This window comes from Trypanosoma grayi, assembly GCF_000691245.1.
Source record: "Trypanosoma grayi strain ANR4 Tgr_59_V1, whole genome shotgun sequence".
In the NCBI taxonomy this organism is placed as follows: Eukaryota; Euglenozoa; class Kinetoplastea; order Trypanosomatida; family Trypanosomatidae; genus Trypanosoma; species Trypanosoma grayi.
Genome location: NW_008825678.1, coordinates 457 through 17,675, shown reverse-complemented (window position 1 = coordinate 17,675; position 17,219 = coordinate 457). Strand labels below are relative to the sequence as shown.

Here is a 17,219-nt window from a genome sequence, read left to right as displayed (position 1 = left end):
CGCTGGGCAAACCAAAAACAAACAAAAGGGAAGGGGCGACGGCACTAATGGAGGAGCGTCCCCGCCGCCCTCCCTCCGTCTTGACGAGCGAGGTGTACAATGAGGCCGAAACGATTTTCACGATGCTGGAGAATAAGGAGAAGTTGATCTCGTTCCTTGACTGCATGACGCTGCTGCGCGGTATGGGGATGAACCCGACGCAGGGAGACATGGATTACCTCCGCACGCGGATGGCGGATCCGGTACTTCGGCTTGAGCAATGGCGCCGCGAAGAAGAGCTGAAGCGCGAGAAGGAGCGGCGCCGCGAAGAGATGCGGGAGAAGAAGCGTGGCTCCTCCATGTATCCGCAGAAGAAACCACACAAGTCGATTGTAGAACGGACACTGGAAGCCGAGGCGGCGGAGGGCCAGACGCCGCAGCAGCCCGTCAAGATCGTCCCTGTGGAGGAAATCAAGAACATCGACTGGAACATATTTATATCATGTGCTGAAGAGATTTACCGCGACGCGGCGGCGGAGCAGAAGGATGTATTGACGGCGCTAAAGGTGGTTGACAACGAGGGAGCTGGCGAGGTAGCCATTGACGAGCTGGTTCGAGTCGTTACAACGAATGGCGAGAGTGTGCTAAGCCCAGCCGAGGCGCAGCAGTTGCGCGCGTTGCTCCCCAAAAAGTGTAGCTTAACAGAGATGGCTGCACGCTTGCAGGGTACCTATGTTCCACCCACCAAGGAGGAGTTGGAGCGGGCGGCCCTTGAAGAGGTTGAGCGGCGGCGACGGCAAGAGGCGGCGGCAAAGGCAGCTGCAGATGACACAATACCGTTGCTCTGAAATGTACATAGCTGGGTGCCCATGTTGTTGCTCCACCTTCTTTCCCCCTTTCTGTTCGTACCATTTTATTTTTTCCTTTCATGTGTTTTGCCTCTGGTCTCTGTGAGGCTGCAGACTTGTTGTTTTGCCCTTTCTTCTGTGCAACGCGCTTCCTCTTCTCTGCACCCTGGCGGTGGCAAACATTGTCAAAGAAGCAAAAAAAAAAAACAGCATCGCAAACGAAAGCAGAAAAAAAAAATGGAAAAGAACTTGATCATTAACGTCACGTGCAACCCGCCCAACATCTCTATTCTGGGTCCCGTGAAGGAGAGTACTATTGAGAAACTCAACGAGGTATTGCCTGGCTCGTGCACGACGACCAACACCGGGAAAGTTCCTTTTGCGTTTGTGCGGAAGGAGGAGCCGCCACACTGGTACGGCGAGCTGCAGACACACTTCGCCAGTGAGGACATTGGCCAGTCGCAGCTCTTTGTTGCGCTTCTCGATGCGGTGGACGAGGAGGGCGGTTGGAAGCTGTGCGGAAGTAACGCCACCAACCAAGACTATGATAAAACCACGCATAAATTTTTCTTTGTCCGTGCGTAGAGGCTCAAAAACTGAGTGAGATGTATGTTAACTTCCTGCTGGGCGCGCAAGTGTAAAACAAGGGCCCACGAAGCCAGTGCAACAGACGGGGCGCTATGTATCATACGAGCAAATTTTTGCATCGTGCCAGCCGAATATTTGCCGAGCTGCAACTTTTTTTTTTCTTATTTCTATACCTTCCCTGCTACCACCTGTAATAAAAGAATACTTTGTTCGACAATGTGTTGTTTCCCGTTCTCTCTCCTCTTTTTGTTTTTTTCGTATTTTTACTTTTATATCTTTGCCCACGCTGTAGCGCAGCGGTGGATGGAAGGGGGTGGAGGGGTCGGCGCATATCCCGCAAACGTGCTGCTCGCGAACGATGATCGCATGCCACGCTTCCTTGACGCGTCGGTGTGCCGCGAGTGGAACGCCGCCGTGCAGGAGTGGCGCACGCAGAAGCAAACAGGCGTTGCATGCGAGAAACAGGAAACACAGTCGTCCCTGTGTGGCGACCTTGCGTCCACGAGCAGGTCGAGAAACTTCAGCGATGAGGAGTTCTTTACCCTCACGCAGCAGCTGGAGGACATAACAGCGGTACTCGCAGGGATGTCTGCGCCGTATGCCGCTGCTTCTGTAGCGGCTGCCCAAGGCGGAACGGATGCCGGTTGCTCTTCGGGTGACATCCGTGACTTGCTTGAGCTTGACCCGGCGATGTATGCAACCTCCCTTGACGAGAAACAGCGACATATATGTCAGTTGGCAAGTGAGTTATACCAAAAGGGAGAGTACTCTAAATCTGCAGAGGCGTTCTCGACAGTTATTGACTCGTGTTTGCCGAACGTGCTGAATGCGGCGCTCATTAGCAACCGTGCCTTGTGTTACTTGCGTACTGAGAACTACAAGCTATGCCTTCGTGATGCGACACGGTCTTATGAAATGGATAGCCGGTATGTCCTCGGCATGCGTCGTGCGATACGGTCCTACATTTGTTGCGGCAGATGCGCTGAGGCGCGTGAGATTATTGAGAGACACAGGAAAAAAGGTTACGGCTCATTCGAGCAAGAATTGACTGAGGTTGCACTGTACGAGCGGTATGCCGCTTTCCTTGAGAGGAACGAACATGTGATGGCTCTTAAGCACTTGAACGAACTGCTGGAACGTGTTCCGTGTGCTACCGTTGAGGCGTTGAAGGTGCAGCTGCTTGCTATTGAAGAGGGAAATCAAGCAGCATTGGTGTACACAAATAAATGCCTTTGTCGTTATGCTGATTCACCGGAGCTTCTGTACTGGCGTGCACAACTGCGCTTTCTGGAGAGCACCACAAAAACAGAGTTGGAGGCGGTCTTACCACTGCTGGGGATGAGTGTTCCCACTGATCACACAGCCCGGTTTCGCCAAGCAGCCAGTCATGTTCAGCAGTGCATCGATTTATGTCAGGATCTGGATTCTCTCTTCACCAATAAAGAATGGCAGCGTCTTATTGAATTGTGTTCAGCGACGATTCAACGTCCATACATTGGTGAGCGACTACGCATGGCATTGCTGGCAAAACGAGCGCGCGGGTTTTACGAGATCAAACGTAGTTACGAATGCATGGACGACATCAACATTGCGTTACGAAGTGTTGCAGGAGGAAAGGAGCGAGCAGAGCTTCTTTTGCTTAAGGCACACACGGAAGAGAGACTTGGTCGATTGTCCGATGCGGTTCGAAGCGCCATGCTTTCGCTGAGAGAACACCATACAGCGGAGGCTGTGGGTGTGTGGCAGCGTCTCTCTCAACGGCAGAAGGAGCATCAGCGGCGCAAACAGCAGCAGGAGACACAGGACGGACGCTTCGCACATGGTGACAATGCTCCAGAGAATGATGGTGCCCGTGCCGAAGCGAGAGATAATAACACGCGAAGCGCACGTACAAACCGCTCAGCGCCAGAGGCCGTCGCGAAGTTGTACGCCTGTCTTTCGCTTCCTGATGGTGCGGGCGTGGATAGAGTGAAGAAAAGTTACCGCGCGCTCGCAATGAGGTGGCATCCAGACAAGTGGTGTGGTGCGTCAGAACATCACCAAAAAGAGGCCGAGGAGAAATTCAAGTTGGTGAAAGCCTCCTACGATGAATTAATGCGCATACTTGATGAGTAGTCTTGTGCTTTGTTTCGTTTTTGTTTTGCATGGGATGGGGGGGGGAGAAGGGAGTAATAGTTGCTTTTTGCCTTTGGATTTTTGATTGTGGTTTTCGTGTTTTTTTCCCCCACCCATGTTGTAGTTGGGGAAAGTGCGCTCTTCTCTCGCTTCACGCGGTCTTGGGTGGCCGTAGCATATCTTCATATAAACGTATACACAACTACAAACAGGGAGTTTCAGAGGAGGCTTTACAGGCCAAAAAAAAAAGAGTTCACTAAAAGATGGGCCTTCTGACTACAGGGGGTGCGCCTATGCGGTGGGGAACCGACGAGAACAACCGCGCCATACCGAATGTGTCCGCGCATGGCATTCTACAATTCTTGACAATGTACCGGAAGCACCGAGAGAAGACTGATTTCCCTTTTCTCTGGGGTGAAGAGGTTGAGCACCATCTGGTGCGTGTGGAGGGAGGAAAGGTGAGACTGTCATTAAATGCATCGAATGCCCTTGAGCGCCTGACGCAAATGAACGGGGACGAAAATGCAGGCTGGCGACCAGAGTATGGAAGCTTCATGATGGAGAGCGTCCCTGGCAGACCATACACTCTTGATGTGGAGTCTTTGTGCTCCGTGGAGGCGAACATACGGCATCGGTACGAGCTCTTGGACAGCGTCGCTGGTGAGAATTCAGTTTCTGTCACGTTGGTGACTTTTCCTTTAATGGGTGTGGGTCAGTTTGCCACTTCGGACAGCACGGAGTCACCTCACTCCCAGTCACTGTTCGTGCCGGATGTGTGCATCAACGCCACCCACCCTCGTTTTGCGAATCTCACAGAGAATATTCGACTCCGACGTGGGCGAAAGGTTTGCATTCAAGTCCCCATATATATTGATAAACAAACCATGGAGAATACAGTAGACCACCGCCTGAACATTGATCGCACTATTCAGAACTCAAACATTGTCTGTGGTGTGACGGATGCGAAAGAACCCAAGGGCCAAAAGTTCGGATCTGGTAGTCTGTCGAATCTAAAACAAGCCCAACAGAGTTATCCGGCGGCTGAGGCGATGACACACCTCTATACCCCCGCCACGTACTATTACTACGCGCAGTATTTCAAGAAGACACAGATTGAGCTTGTGAAGCAGCGCTATGAAGCGTGTCCCTGCCCTATCCCTTCTGTTAGCCACCCGTGTATTTACATGGATTGTATGGCCTTCGGTATGGGCTGCAACTGTCTGCAGGTAACTATGCAACTCTCTAATGAGACAGAGGCACGTCACATCTACGATCAGTTGGGGATTTTATGTCCATTGTTTCTCGCACTGAGCTCTGCAACACCTTTTCAGAAGGGTATTCTGTGCGACTCGGATGTTCGCTGGCTGACTATTGCCGCTTCCGTTGATGATCGCAAACGTGAAGAGGTGCCGCGCATCATAAAGTCACGCTATGACTCAATCTCTGTTTTCGTCAGTCCCCTAACCCCAAACTTGGAAGATTTTAATGATGAGGAGTATACAATCAATGACGTGTACTATGATACTCTGAAGGAGGAGGGTGTGGATGCTCGACTGGCGAAACATGTCGCTCATTTGTTTATTCGTGATCCTCTTGTGATGTACGATCAGATGATTGACATCGACGACACTGCACACACGGAGCACTTTGAAAATATTCAGAGCACTAACTGGCAGTCCGTGCGGTTGAAGCCTCCGTCAATCAACGGCGATCTTGGTTGGCGCGTAGAGTTCCGTGTGATGGATGTTATGCCAACACCGTTTGAGAACGCAGCCTTTTCGGTGTTTGTCATTATGCTCACCCGTGCCATCATTAAATATAAACCGACGTTCTACACCAAATTGAGCATCGTTGACGAAAACATGGGTCACGCCCACAATCGCAATCCTTGTGATCAAAAATACGTCATGCGAAGAAATATATTTGCCACCACGGTATCAACTGACAGCCGTGAGAATGGCGAGTTTACTGTCAATGAAGTGTTTAATGGAAAGAAAGGAGAATATTACGGCCTTATTCCTCTTGTGCGTCGTTACATGGCCGAGGAAAACATACACAGTGCCATGCTTGAGGGATACTTGCGCTTCCTCTCAATGCGTGCCTCTGGAGAGATACCAACAGCGGCGCAGTACCTGAGAGAATTCGTCTTGCATCATCCTGACTACAAGCAGGACTCACGGATTACCGAACTGATTGCACATGATATCGTGATGCACGTTCATAAACTTGCACGTGAGGAGATCAGAGATGACGGGTTTCTTCCAATGAACCTGTTTAGACCCAAGAGACCACGAGGGCCATCTGAAGAGAAAGAGGAAAGAAATCTGGACGACGGAAAAAAAGTACGAATCTGTCGGTGAAGGGGAGAGGGTGTCGGGAGTGAGAGCGACCCACTGTTTATAAATAATATCGGTGCGAAACGCAAAACTGCTTCGTTTCCACCTGACGCCTATGTACATCTGCTGCTCTCGTCGTGGTGTGTGTGTGTGTGTGTGTGATTTTAAATAATTCACCGTAAAGTAAACACGAGGGGGAAAGTGTATGTGTATGTGTGAAAGGTATAGAGGGTGAAGGGGGCGGGGGCTAGACAAAGGAACAGGGAAGCCAAAATAGTCCCAAATGGTCTCTTTGGTTTCTTATTTTTTCTTGTGTGTTGTTGTGATACTTTGATTACGCGCGTCAATTTGTGTCATAAAAAAAAAAAACGACTCAGTGATGCGCTCTTCAGTGGGTCTGCATGCTGTAAAGCCTTTAACGGTACTCTTTCTCTCTTCCATTCGCTCTTTTTTTTCCCCGTGTAATTTCTTTTTGTAAAGAGATGATTAAAAGGGACAAGAAAGCAAACGACGGGGAGGTGGTGAACAAAGTTCCGGGCGCCGGTACCAAGATTGTATTCCTTGACTGCGATGGTGTCGTTTCACCGCTCTGTGGGAAGTTGTTTGCAGCGAAGCAGATGGACCTCCTGCGGCATATTCTCACAGAGACAGGAGCCAAAATAGTCCTGAGCTCCTCATGGCGTATGACCGAGTTTGGAAGGAGCGAGGTGGCGACACAGCTCGTCAAGCACCACATGCCAACGTTTATTTCCTGTACCCCTTTTTTTCCAGACAAGCCGCGTTCTGTGGAGATATTATCATGGGTAGATGCCAACAAGGAACGGTACAATGTAGTGAACTTTGTGGCGCTAGATGACATTAATTTACCGGCAACTGCCCCGAATCGTGAGTTTTTTGCCCGTCACGCCATAGTGACGAACGCCTTCACTGGACTTACGGAATCATGTGCAAAAGAGGCAGTAAGACTGTTACACGACAACAACAATATTTGATTTGTAGTAGAGAGCAGCCTTGAGAAGCCTGTGTGTTCATGTTCTCTTCTGTTTCTCTGCTATTATGGAGTTAAGGAAATATGCGGTCGTTTGCTGTGATGTGTATTATTTGACTCGGTTCATATTAAGATCGGCTCTGTTATGGTTGATGGTATGCGTGCACCCCTGGCCTGCATTATATATATATATATATCTCGACGAGTGCACTAGTATTGTTCACCCCTCACATTTGACCTCTCTTGTGGTGCAAAGGCGCGAGGGACCCCCCCCCNAAAAAAAAAAAATATATATATATATATATATAAAAGGTATGCTCAAAGCCGCAACTGCACGGGGGCTGCGCGGCTTTAAGAGAACTAGCGCCCGGATAATCGCCGTGGGTAGTTTTTTCTCACTGCCCGGTTGTGGGCACCGCTTCTGTTGTGTCCATGTGGTAATGTTACTGGGTGGGTAACGGTGCGCATGAGCTGTTCGCTGCAAAGATGTCTCCTCGTTATTGTTACTTTGTGTGGCTCTGTGCACGTACCTGCGACGGAGGAAAAGAGAGAGAGAGAGAGAAAGAGCGAGGGAAGGGGTTGTGCCTGTCTAATTTATCTTGGGCCTTTTTTTTTTCTTGCGTCTTGTCTACCCTCCCGGGGCTTTTTTATCGCATGAGTACGAGGTGCGTTTTATTGTTTTGCCTTTGCGAAGCTTCTTCACGTTCGGAGACTTGTGGCTGGGAGAGCGTTTTTTTTTTTGTTTGCCTGGCTCGTCTACATGTAACTCCAGGCAATTATGAGCGTCGTAGTGGTGGCTGACGTTGCATGCGAAGGCCTGCTTGAGGCGGTCACACGTGCCGTACATGTGCTTCGGAGTGACGGCGCGAGTATTAGTGTCCGCGGGGGCCACAATGCTGTTCCGAACACTGCCCTTGTGACGAAAGACGGTGAGCCTCGTTTGATATTACTTATTATTACCTGCAGTGATTTTCAACTTCTGCTACGCCACAACTGTGCCGGCGAATACTTTGAGACGATGCATCACGCCACCGGTTGCCCTATTTACGTGGTAATGCATGGCCAGCTAACCGGCTCTAGGCAGTCGCGATTTTGGGAAGGGCTCGCGCAGATGTGCGCTAACGACTCCTTTACATCGTTTCTCATCGGCGTGGACTTTGCCCCGTCATTGGAGCGTGCAGCCGAGATTATTGCCGCGCACGGATTCAAGACGAGCAAACAGCAGATGGAGAGTGACCCACTTGTTCGCACAGAGAGCAGACGGAAGTGTGATCCCACGGACTTTCACGCCCTTTACCTTGATATGCTCCTCGAGATATCATCTGTTTCTGAACGTCGTGCTGCTGTCATTGCAGGTGTCTTTCCGTCGCTTTTTCGTCTTTTAGAATACATCGGCTCAGGTGCGCGTGGTAGACTGCGTGTGGAGGAGTACGGCGAGGAGAGGAGCTCCAGTGCATTGGATTCCTACATGGTCGAGGTGCTCTCAACAGACTACAACACTGCCGAGGCGCAAGCCATCATGGAACGGCTAAATGAGAATAACGATAGACTTTTCACGTAGAAGCAGTTCATTTTTTTTTTGTTTGCGTTTTGATGCCTTTTTGTACAGCTCATTTGGTTTGGCTTCTCTAGCTTCGCTGTACCTTGCAAAGCCAGGGTATTTGTTTTCCCGACTTCTTGGTTCTTGTCCATGATGTGGTGTTCGAACATTTCGAAAAAAAAAAGGCTGAATGCGGCGATGGTGCGGTGTCGCAAAGAGACCACTGTTGCGGCGTAAAGCGGTGGAAAGACTCTCACCGAGGTCATTGGTGGCACCAGAGGAGTGTCTTATCTTCGAACGAGAGCTGCTGGAAGGAGCGAAACAGTTCTTTAGAACTCGTGATGTGTCCCTCTTAAGGCTGTCACACAGTTTTTACCCTTTCACTGTTTTTGCACTCCAGGCGTGCGCATTGTCCCCTTCGTCAGCGGAGATTATGTGGCCCTTGCTGCTGTTGGCGCTGCATACCACAGATACATCTATGCACTCAGTAGAGACATGTCTCTTTGGCGGTACTTCTGTCATGAGGTGCCACTGTATGCGACTTGCTTTGGATTTGTTCAAGACTTCCCTGTTATCGTCTTCATCGCCTTGCTGTACTGAGGATTTTGCGTGCATGCGGTTGGTGGTGTCAATATTGGACTCCCCACTATCTACAATCAAAGTGAACACTGATGGTTATGATCTGACTGTGGTAGCCGAGCTGAACAACTTTAAACATCCCATCCCATGTCATATTCTTCAACTAATACTCTCCAAAACTGCGACTCCATCGCTACTTTCTCGGATAGTCTCGCGGGAGCTAGAAAAGTATGACAGAGAAGGAGTCGGGGAGGAGTTTTTTTCAGCCTGTCTGAATGGCCTTTTGGCTAATGATTGTTTCTTTTCATTATTCCACTTCCACGAAATGGACACCATTCTGACCAGTATTATGGACAAGATCGGCCCCTCCTTTGATTATTTATCGATTCGTTGGACACCTATTCTGAATAAGGTGAGCCGTATTTACATGCGACAGTGTCAAGGGGAGGCTCTTTCTAGGCTGCACTTTAAACTTCTCAGGGCAATACCTGCCTTGGAAACTAAACTTCCGCTGTCATACCTTGTCCGATGTATTGGCAGCTTGGTAGATGTAGGCATGATTAGGGAGGATGCCTCCGATGTCTGGTTAACTATAACTGGCATGGCATCCATCTCAATTCGGCTCTACGGTAGTGTTTGGAGTAGCTTGCATTCCATTTGGATTCTCCTCCTCAAAGCTGCCCTCACATTGACACCACACTGTTTGGATTATGCACGACTTATTGAGGCGTATCACGTTTGCGCATCACTTGGACATCCAATTGTGCTAGACAAGGCTGCATTCTCACAAGTTGTTCGCTTTTTAATAAACACTATCCGTTTCTTGTCCCTTACAGAGATGTCTACTGCCGTATGTAACTTTTATCGCTTTCTGAGAGAGCATCCAAGCATTAGTTTCTTGTGGGTCACGGATAGTCTCCTTGGGGTCTTGAGTGAAATATGGAGGTTTTATGGTGAGGATGCGTCTCCTGTTGTGCAGCGCTTTATAAAGGACTTACAAGAGGACTATTTTCCCTCTCTGCGTTTAAGCGGCGTGCGACTTGAGGATAACCCCGCGATACGTCGTTTATTGGAGGACTTTAATGTCGTGAAGAAGTCTGATTTTTGGTGGCGGTGCGGGTGTGGAACGGAACTTCCGGCTTCAGCAAAGCGATGCTTGACTTGTCTGCGCAGACACAACGTTTCTTGGACGTGTGTAACGTGCGGGGCAGAGCATGCCAGTACGGGTGTCGACAGTGTGTGTGCTTGCGGTTCAGAAAACCCGAGGACAAGTGAGGCCAATCGAAGTGGTGTTCGGTTGTGCAGAGATTGCAGTGATGTCCTAACTCTTCTTGGTGACTGCGCCAAGTGCGAGAATGCTGCCCGCCAACAAAAAGCAAAGAGGCAATGCTCATTCTGCGGGAATCTGTACAGCCAGCGTGACGTCTGCTGTCCAGTTTGTTATGCGGCGAACGAGGATAAGAAACCGATGCTGTGGCGATGTGATTCGTGCGAAGAGTACAACCAATGGACCTGGTCAAAGTGCCAGCGGTGCCTTGGCAGACGCCGGGTGGGGTGCATCGTCACCCCGATGGAGCCATGGGTGTGCGGATGTGGCAGGCGAAACCACTCGTGTCGCACCGGCTGTGAGACTTGCTCTCGTGACCACTCTGTTGGCGCTTATAGATGCGATTTGTGTGGCGGAATATCTACCCAACACAAGACTCTATACTTCTCTTTACATTCAACACCTCTGCGTTGTATTGCATGCCAGAACTGTAGTAATATTCATCCAAGAGATCGCAATGTTGTTCGATCCCCATTTCTTCAACGACATTGTCATCGATGTGGCAGCAAATACACTTTTGCAAATTTACCATTTAAAGGACACTGCACGTTTTGTCATGCCTTTCTGTGTTACAATGAACTTTGCCCTTTTGTGTGTAACAATTGCAAATTCAGCTCACCACAAATTGGTTTTCATTGTTCCTCTTGTCAAGCACCACGGGCTGACATTATGAATGATGACGTCTTTGTCTGGAGATGCCATCGAGAAGTGGTTGATTCGATGACATCTTCAGATACTCATGTATGCGGCCAATGGAATTACAGTTGGTCCAATTGCTGTACTTCATGTGGCGAGGCGCGTGCACAGAGTAAGCATGAGTGCAGGGCGCGTTTTTTGCCGTGGGTCTGCTCTCACTGTCGCCATCAGAATCTCCCTACAGATGTTTTGCTGTGCCCACGGTGCGACAGTGGACTCCAGGATGCACCGAGCTGTTCGATTTGCGGTTTACCACACCTCAGTGTGAACTGTGCTTCCAACATCATTGTGAGAAGGTCATGAGAGACAACAACAACAAAAAAGAGAGTGACTGCAAGAGGCTTGGCGCTCCATTTCTCTACAGTGTTCATGTTCTGTGATAAACAAAATATTGTTGTTGTTGAATTGTATGCATGTTAAGCCTCCCTCCTTTATAATATTTCTATTTCTCCCATTTTTTTTTTTTTTTGTGTCCTCTACACGAAGCGCTTATCCTTTTTTCATTGTTTCAAGGGGAGACCATGCAACCATTTGGTCAACCACAAATTGTGCAGAACCGTGGGTACGGCAGCTACAATGCTTATAGCCAGCCGGGCTATCCGGCTCAGCAGTACCCTGCGTCTGCCCATTACTCACAGGGTGGATACTACCCACAGTATTCACAAGGAGCCTACAATCCAGCACTCTTGCAAGGCTTTCAAGGCCCTGTTCCAGGACAGGTGAGCCGTGGAAGGGCTCTCTACACCGGTGGCCGCGGAGGTGGCGGTTATGGGCGTGGTGCCTACAACGTGGGTATGGGTGGCGATCGCGGCCGAGGCGGGTTTGGGCTTCGTGCCCGTCGAAAGAAACCCTTTGTTGGTGGCTCCTTGGAAACACAACGCCAATGGGAGAGGCAAACAATTTGCTGTTTTTTCCTCCAAGGAAACTGTAAGTTCGCCGATGCCTGTCGTTTTCTTCACGAAGACGATGGGAAACGACCTTGCCAGTATGGCGCTCAATGCCGTGTAGGACATGCACCGCGTGCAAAGGAGAGCAACGGTGACGTGGATGAGGAGCACCTAAATTCCCAATCGGAGGAACCTCAGGAATCCCCTGAAGGACAACAACAACAGACTGCTGCGGAATCTGCATAATAAAAGGTTTCTAGGTAATAAAGGCTAACGTTAGGTACTGTGAAGGTAGTAAAAAAAAAAAAACAGAGGAGCAAGATAACAAAAAAGGGAAAGCGGCAGCTCAACACCAACCCATACTCCACCCCTCTCTTTTTTTTATGAGAGGGGTGGCTGCGGGTTTGTTGAGAGGGTGGCCCTTTCTTTTATCACCCCTGATATTTACTTCGTCTGTGTGTGTTACCGCGAGTTTTATGGGATTTGTTCCTTTTTTCCCCTTTCTTCTTTTTTTCTTTTCCTCTCTGTATTTTCGTGCGTCTTCAGGTGTTTAGCGAGACGGATGCTGAACAATGAGGAACGCCACTCCATTTTAGACTCACTGGTACGCCGAAAGACGGTTCTAGACTCACTTCAAGTGGTGCTGGACCGCGGCGTCGCACCAACGGTAGGTGGCCAACCTGAATGTTGCAATGTGTCTGTGAAACTTTTGGAAAAAGAGAGAAGACTTTCATTTTGGTGTGAACGCGTTGCTTCTGATGTCTCGATTAGTCCGGATGCGAAACTTGACCTTCTTGCCGCTGAAGTACAGCGGGCTCGAGATCCAGGGGGTATTTCCATCACCGATTTCATCACCCTTACCCCGTTGTTTGTGCTGTCCACTTCTTTGGTGAAGTTGTATTGCAATGAGTTCTCTGTCGAGTATCAATCGGCCTCGTTAGAGTTGGCCATTGCATATGCTGCTCAGGGTGCATTTCGTAGAGCGAGAAGTATTCTGAAGACTGCAACGGTAGGGGCATCGCTTGACCCAGAGCTGACGACGCTTCATCGGAAGTTAGGCTTATTCTTATTGTTACTTGAGGGTAGATGTGATGTCGGCACCGCACAAATGGAGTGGAAGGGCTTTCTTCCACTTTGGCTAATCGCTTGCCGTGAAGTGAGAACTCTGGAAGATGTGAGACACTGTTTAGAAGAGAGTGAGGGACAATGCCTTCCCATCGCCGTTATGCTTTATTGCTATCTCGCGGTGGTTGCAGCTTTCTTGTCAATGCTGTCACGGCTTGCTGAAGATATCGGACAAGAACGATTCAAAGTGAACGTCATGCGAAAGGCGTTGCTGGCGTCAACTCCAAGCGACCTACACACGCTTAAGGAAAACGTGCGACACCGAATTCAGCAAAAATCTCTTTTAAAGCTCAAAAGGAAGGAAATAACTCTACTGATAGGTGAGATAATACGTCGTTGTGAAGGTTTTCTCCGCGCCAATGAATGCGATGACGCTGCTGCTGTGTTGGCTTTCGCTTTTGTGAAGCTGCGGTGGGAAAGAGAATGTGGTGTGGCAACATCGCAGCGCTTCATAGACGATTTTGTCACGTGTTGCCAAAAAATCCAATTGGATTCTTCACTTCGTTCAATTTACCTGGCTGAAGCTAAATTTGCGTTGGAGGCGTGTGAAATGCTGACTTCATATACATTTGATTCAACGAGCGCAGAGGTACCGCTGTCGCGGAGTATCCTCGCGTCGCGTGTGCTGTTTACGGGGGATGTTGTCGGTAATGACGACGGCACTGCGTCTGTGGGCGGGATGTAAATCACGTTGATTTCCTACACGTTTGATAGACGCAAAGAAGGAGAAGAGGTGCACGGGAGATACAGGGTACGAGTGTTGGAGATCAACGAATACACCCAACCAAGATGGTTCCAATTGATGTTTCATGTTTTACACTGGGTAGAATGAGTATTGGAAACGTTTTGTGCTTGAGAATTTGTTGTGCACACGAATTTCGAATCTCATTTTTCAGTACGAGAGGAGAGAAGAGTGCTGGTGGTAATGTATCTCCTCCCTTGCGTGTATGTCTCCTATTTGACCGTGAGGGAAGAGACGAATGATTTACCGGACTAGGTTGTTACGATGCGCATACGGCTTCTACATCGCCATGCATCCATGGCTCACAGGTTCAGGCTATGTGAAGGTGGGCTGCACAGCAGACCTCTCTCGTAGACTTGATATGGCTTCTTTCACGACATGCTTCACTCCCGAGTGGTACTATTTCGCTGTTTTTGAGTGTGAGAGCATCAAAGAAGCCTTTCTCCTTGAGCAAGCAGTGCTATTCCTCTTTAAGGATAGACGAGTACCTCAGCGTGAATTAATCAAAGGAAGTGCAGGAGAAGTGGTGGAGGGCGCACAGCGTGTGTGCTCGGTACTCAACGTCAATGCTCTCCTGAAAGTGGAGCCGTCCTACGGTGTGAGTCAAGGCAGCCATACTGTTGAGCCGAGTCGTCGATCATCGACCTCTATGAGCAGCATCTCGACCGATGCCACTCTGAGACCAAACACACTGGGGAATTACGTAGATACACTAGATAAGCTTCGTGAATCTATGTGTGTGCGTCCACCAAGAGATGATACAATGAGATTGGAAGGAGAGGAGGAAAGTGGAGAATTCGATATCAGCGATGAGGAGCTACAGTACAACCTTGACATTCCAGGAGCGTTGAAAGAAGAAGTGTTTGATCTGACTGTTCTTCGTCCCTACCAAAAAGAGGCTCTGGAGCGTTGCCGAAATGAGCTAGAGACGCGCGGTGCTACTATCTGCCAAATGGCGTGCCGATGTGGCAAGACTCCTGTTGCCTTTAAGCTCATTGAATATTACCTAACGACCAAAACAAATGCAATAATACTTTACCTTGTACCAGGTCTTGCACTTCTACGACAAACAGTGAGAAAATTGTACGGCTATGGTCTAAGAAAACCTAAATACCTTCTCATTGGTTCTTGTGCGGTTTCTTTGTCACTGGATGATGGGCGAGTTGTGACGATGACCACCGATGCTGAGGTAATTAAGAATACCATTAACACGTCAACGTCAGCAATGATTGTCATCAGCACGTACCAGTCATCACATATTGTGTCCAAAATGAAGGGATTTACTCTTACAGTGTTTGATGAGTGTCATCGGGTCTGCGGAAATGCATCCTTGACAAATTTTAATAGTGTTCTCATGCAGCCGATTTCAGGCAAGAGACTGTTTCTGACGGCGACGCCTGCCTATGATACACCTATAAAGATGGATAACACTCATCTATTTGGTGGGATAGCTTACCGATATTACCTGCGGGAAGGAATTGACGCTGGATACGTTAATAATTTTTCACTGCGCATTATTTTAGGTGAGAGCATGGATGACATGAATCCGTATTTTTACGAAGCTATGCGGATTGTTAACAAAATGATTGTCTACTGTAGAAATATTGAACATGCTGCCGAGCTCACGGCACGACTAAAAGAAACAATCCCGGATGATGTCATTCCGTTCTCAGTACTGCTTGCCCATTCAAGGATGGGAAGCACGGCTGTAGCAAATATCCTGCGCATCTTTTCCACTTCAAAGCGCTGTGTTTTACTAAACGTTCGCTTGTTTCAAGAAGGCGTGGAAATTCCGGATCTAAATGCAGTGTTTTTTGCTTCGCCACGGTACAGCTCCCGTGACATTGTCCAGAGTATTTGCCGGCCCCTCAACAAGATGAAGAATAAGCCAGCATCGTACGTCTTTTTGCCGGCCACCATAGACAAGAAACTGCCTGAGAATCACCCTGTCAATCTTCAGAAGTTTTCCACGTTGATTCCTTTTACGGACGCATTAATGGATGAAGATCCTATTCTTTTTGAGTACCTGATTGATCCTCAGAAGGTATCGTACGACATTGAGGTTGTTGGTGTTAGATCCCTCAAGTTATCTTCTGAGCGACTGCGACGCTTTGTTTTGCCTGCCATACGACGGGGTGTGCGGTACTCGAACCAAAAAACAGATCGACTGCATCGAGCTGCACGGATTCCTTGGAAACCTGCTTTTAATGAGTTGAAACGCATCGTTTTGGAGTGTGGTCGGTACCCAAAGACAAATGATGCATGGGTCATAGGAAGAAAATCGATTTCCATGGCACTGTTTTACCGGTATGCACGAAAAGGATATCAGCAATACATGAAAAACGAACCCTCGTACCTTAAGGTTTACCAAATCCGAGACTTGGAGTCCCTTCCTCTCTGGAGGACCTACGGCATTCAAGGTCCTTACCCGTGGAAGGAGTGCCTGCATACTCTTCGCAATTATCTTGCGGAGCATGGAAGTGTTCCCCCGCTTGATGTCCACAAGGGTGGCTATATTGGTTTAGACGCCACGCCGTTTGAGCGCCTTAGTGGGGCTTTGATGCACGTCAATCAATGTGATGCGCACGATACCGTACGTCTGGATTCGGTAAAACAAAAAGACCTGGATGAGCTGTGCAACGAGTATGGCCTCAAGTGGCGCAAGCAACGTGATTTAAAGGGGAAGGTGTTTCCTGGAGAGGTGACATTTATCACTGAATCATACAATAAATTCAAGAAACTTTATGAAGCTCGCCATAGAAACCAATTTCAAGAATATCTGGACAAGCACTACCCTTTATACCCGGAGAAACATGATCGAATGGAGGATCCAAAAAACCTAAAGAAAGGACGTGTTCCTCCTCGTCATGTATCGAGAGATGAATTAAAAGAACCACATACAGCTGGACGAGTTATGTGTAGAGTATGTCGACGGCACATTTCTGTGCGCGCGTGGGAGAGGCACTTGAGAAGCAACGCACATGTGTCCAAGTTGGGGCAGATTACATTGTGAGTTTGGCCTATGGAATCGCCATGCGATGGCTTTGTAGTTAGTAGATATGTCAACGGTTCTATGGAGGGATTCTTCTTTGTGATGCTTTTTACGTGTGATGTCATTTTTGGTTTGCTTTTTTTCATGCTTTCTTTAATGCAGAATAAAAATAGCGAACGAAAAAAAAACTCGGAAAAGGAATGCCCATTTTTATCCACAAGGGAGCAACGGGTAGAATAAATGCGGAACGCCTTTATGCTTTCAACACGACACTCAAAAAAGAGGTATTGTGAGGGCGAACTTACTTGGAGGTATGTAAGGACAGCCATCTAATTAACGTCTAGTCATACCATCGCTGGAAGGAGCGCAATGAAGAACTGACTATATTCAAGGATAAACTTGAACAGGTGCCGATCGACCAAAAGCTCAAGGTGAAGAAGTTGTTGACAGTAGCCAAACAATTCCGTAGTGAACCCA

At 48.6% G+C, this 17,219-nt stretch overlaps 10 protein-coding genes across 10 annotated transcripts; all 10 read left to right on the top strand.

The window, feature by feature from the left end:
* Positions 1-47: 47 nt before the first annotated feature.
* Positions 48-827, top strand: DQ04_00591090 (calmodulin; the record flags this gene model as incomplete). The annotated part of the gene is made up of 1 exon (XM_009309322.1): positions 48-827. The coding sequence occupies one exon, from the start codon at positions 48-50 to the stop codon at positions 825-827; it is 780 nt and encodes a 259-aa protein (XP_009307597.1).
* A 237-nt stretch (positions 828-1,064) lies between these two features.
* On the top strand, positions 1,065-1,412 carry DQ04_00591080 (hypothetical protein; the record flags this gene model as incomplete). Its single annotated transcript, XM_009309321.1, has 1 exon — positions 1,065-1,412. One exon carries the CDS (start codon positions 1,065-1,067, stop codon positions 1,410-1,412), a length of 348 nt encoding a protein of 115 aa, XP_009307596.1.
* Positions 1,413-1,718: 306 nt separating this feature from the next.
* Positions 1,719-3,530, top strand: DQ04_00591070 (putative TPR-repeat protein; the record flags this gene model as incomplete). Its single annotated transcript, XM_009309320.1, has 1 exon — positions 1,719-3,530. One exon carries the CDS (start codon positions 1,719-1,721, stop codon positions 3,528-3,530), a length of 1,812 nt encoding a protein of 603 aa, XP_009307595.1.
* Positions 3,531-3,823: 293 nt separating this feature from the next.
* On the top strand, positions 3,824-5,890 carry DQ04_00591060 (gamma-glutamylcysteine synthetase; the record flags this gene model as incomplete). The annotated part of the gene is made up of 1 exon (XM_009309319.1): positions 3,824-5,890. One exon carries the CDS (start codon positions 3,824-3,826, stop codon positions 5,888-5,890), a length of 2,067 nt encoding a protein of 688 aa, XP_009307594.1.
* A 458-nt stretch (positions 5,891-6,348) lies between these two features.
* On the top strand, positions 6,349-6,858 carry DQ04_00591050 (hypothetical protein; the record flags this gene model as incomplete). The annotated part of the gene is made up of 1 exon (XM_009309318.1): positions 6,349-6,858. The coding sequence occupies one exon, from the start codon at positions 6,349-6,351 to the stop codon at positions 6,856-6,858; it is 510 nt and encodes a 169-aa protein (XP_009307593.1).
* Positions 6,859-7,632: 774 nt separating this feature from the next.
* On the top strand, positions 7,633-8,415 carry DQ04_00591040 (hypothetical protein; the record flags this gene model as incomplete). Its single annotated transcript, XM_009309317.1, has 1 exon — positions 7,633-8,415. One exon carries the CDS (start codon positions 7,633-7,635, stop codon positions 8,413-8,415), a length of 783 nt encoding a protein of 260 aa, XP_009307592.1.
* A 169-nt stretch (positions 8,416-8,584) lies between these two features.
* On the top strand, positions 8,585-11,299 carry DQ04_00591030 (hypothetical protein; the record flags this gene model as incomplete). The annotated part of the gene is made up of 1 exon (XM_009309316.1): positions 8,585-11,299. The coding sequence occupies one exon, from the start codon at positions 8,585-8,587 to the stop codon at positions 11,297-11,299; it is 2,715 nt and encodes a 904-aa protein (XP_009307591.1).
* A 218-nt stretch (positions 11,300-11,517) lies between these two features.
* DQ04_00591020 (hypothetical protein) lies at positions 11,518-12,129 on the top strand (the record flags this gene model as incomplete). Its single annotated transcript, XM_009309315.1, has 1 exon — positions 11,518-12,129. The coding sequence occupies one exon, from the start codon at positions 11,518-11,520 to the stop codon at positions 12,127-12,129; it is 612 nt and encodes a 203-aa protein (XP_009307590.1).
* A 316-nt stretch (positions 12,130-12,445) lies between these two features.
* Positions 12,446-13,693, top strand: DQ04_00591010 (hypothetical protein; the record flags this gene model as incomplete). The annotated part of the gene is made up of 1 exon (XM_009309314.1): positions 12,446-13,693. One exon carries the CDS (start codon positions 12,446-12,448, stop codon positions 13,691-13,693), a length of 1,248 nt encoding a protein of 415 aa, XP_009307589.1.
* A 295-nt stretch (positions 13,694-13,988) lies between these two features.
* DQ04_00591000 (helicase-like protein) lies at positions 13,989-16,763 on the top strand (the record flags this gene model as incomplete). Its single annotated transcript, XM_009309313.1, has 1 exon — positions 13,989-16,763. The coding sequence occupies one exon, from the start codon at positions 13,989-13,991 to the stop codon at positions 16,761-16,763; it is 2,775 nt and encodes a 924-aa protein (XP_009307588.1).
* Between the last annotated feature and the right edge of the window lie 456 nt (positions 16,764-17,219).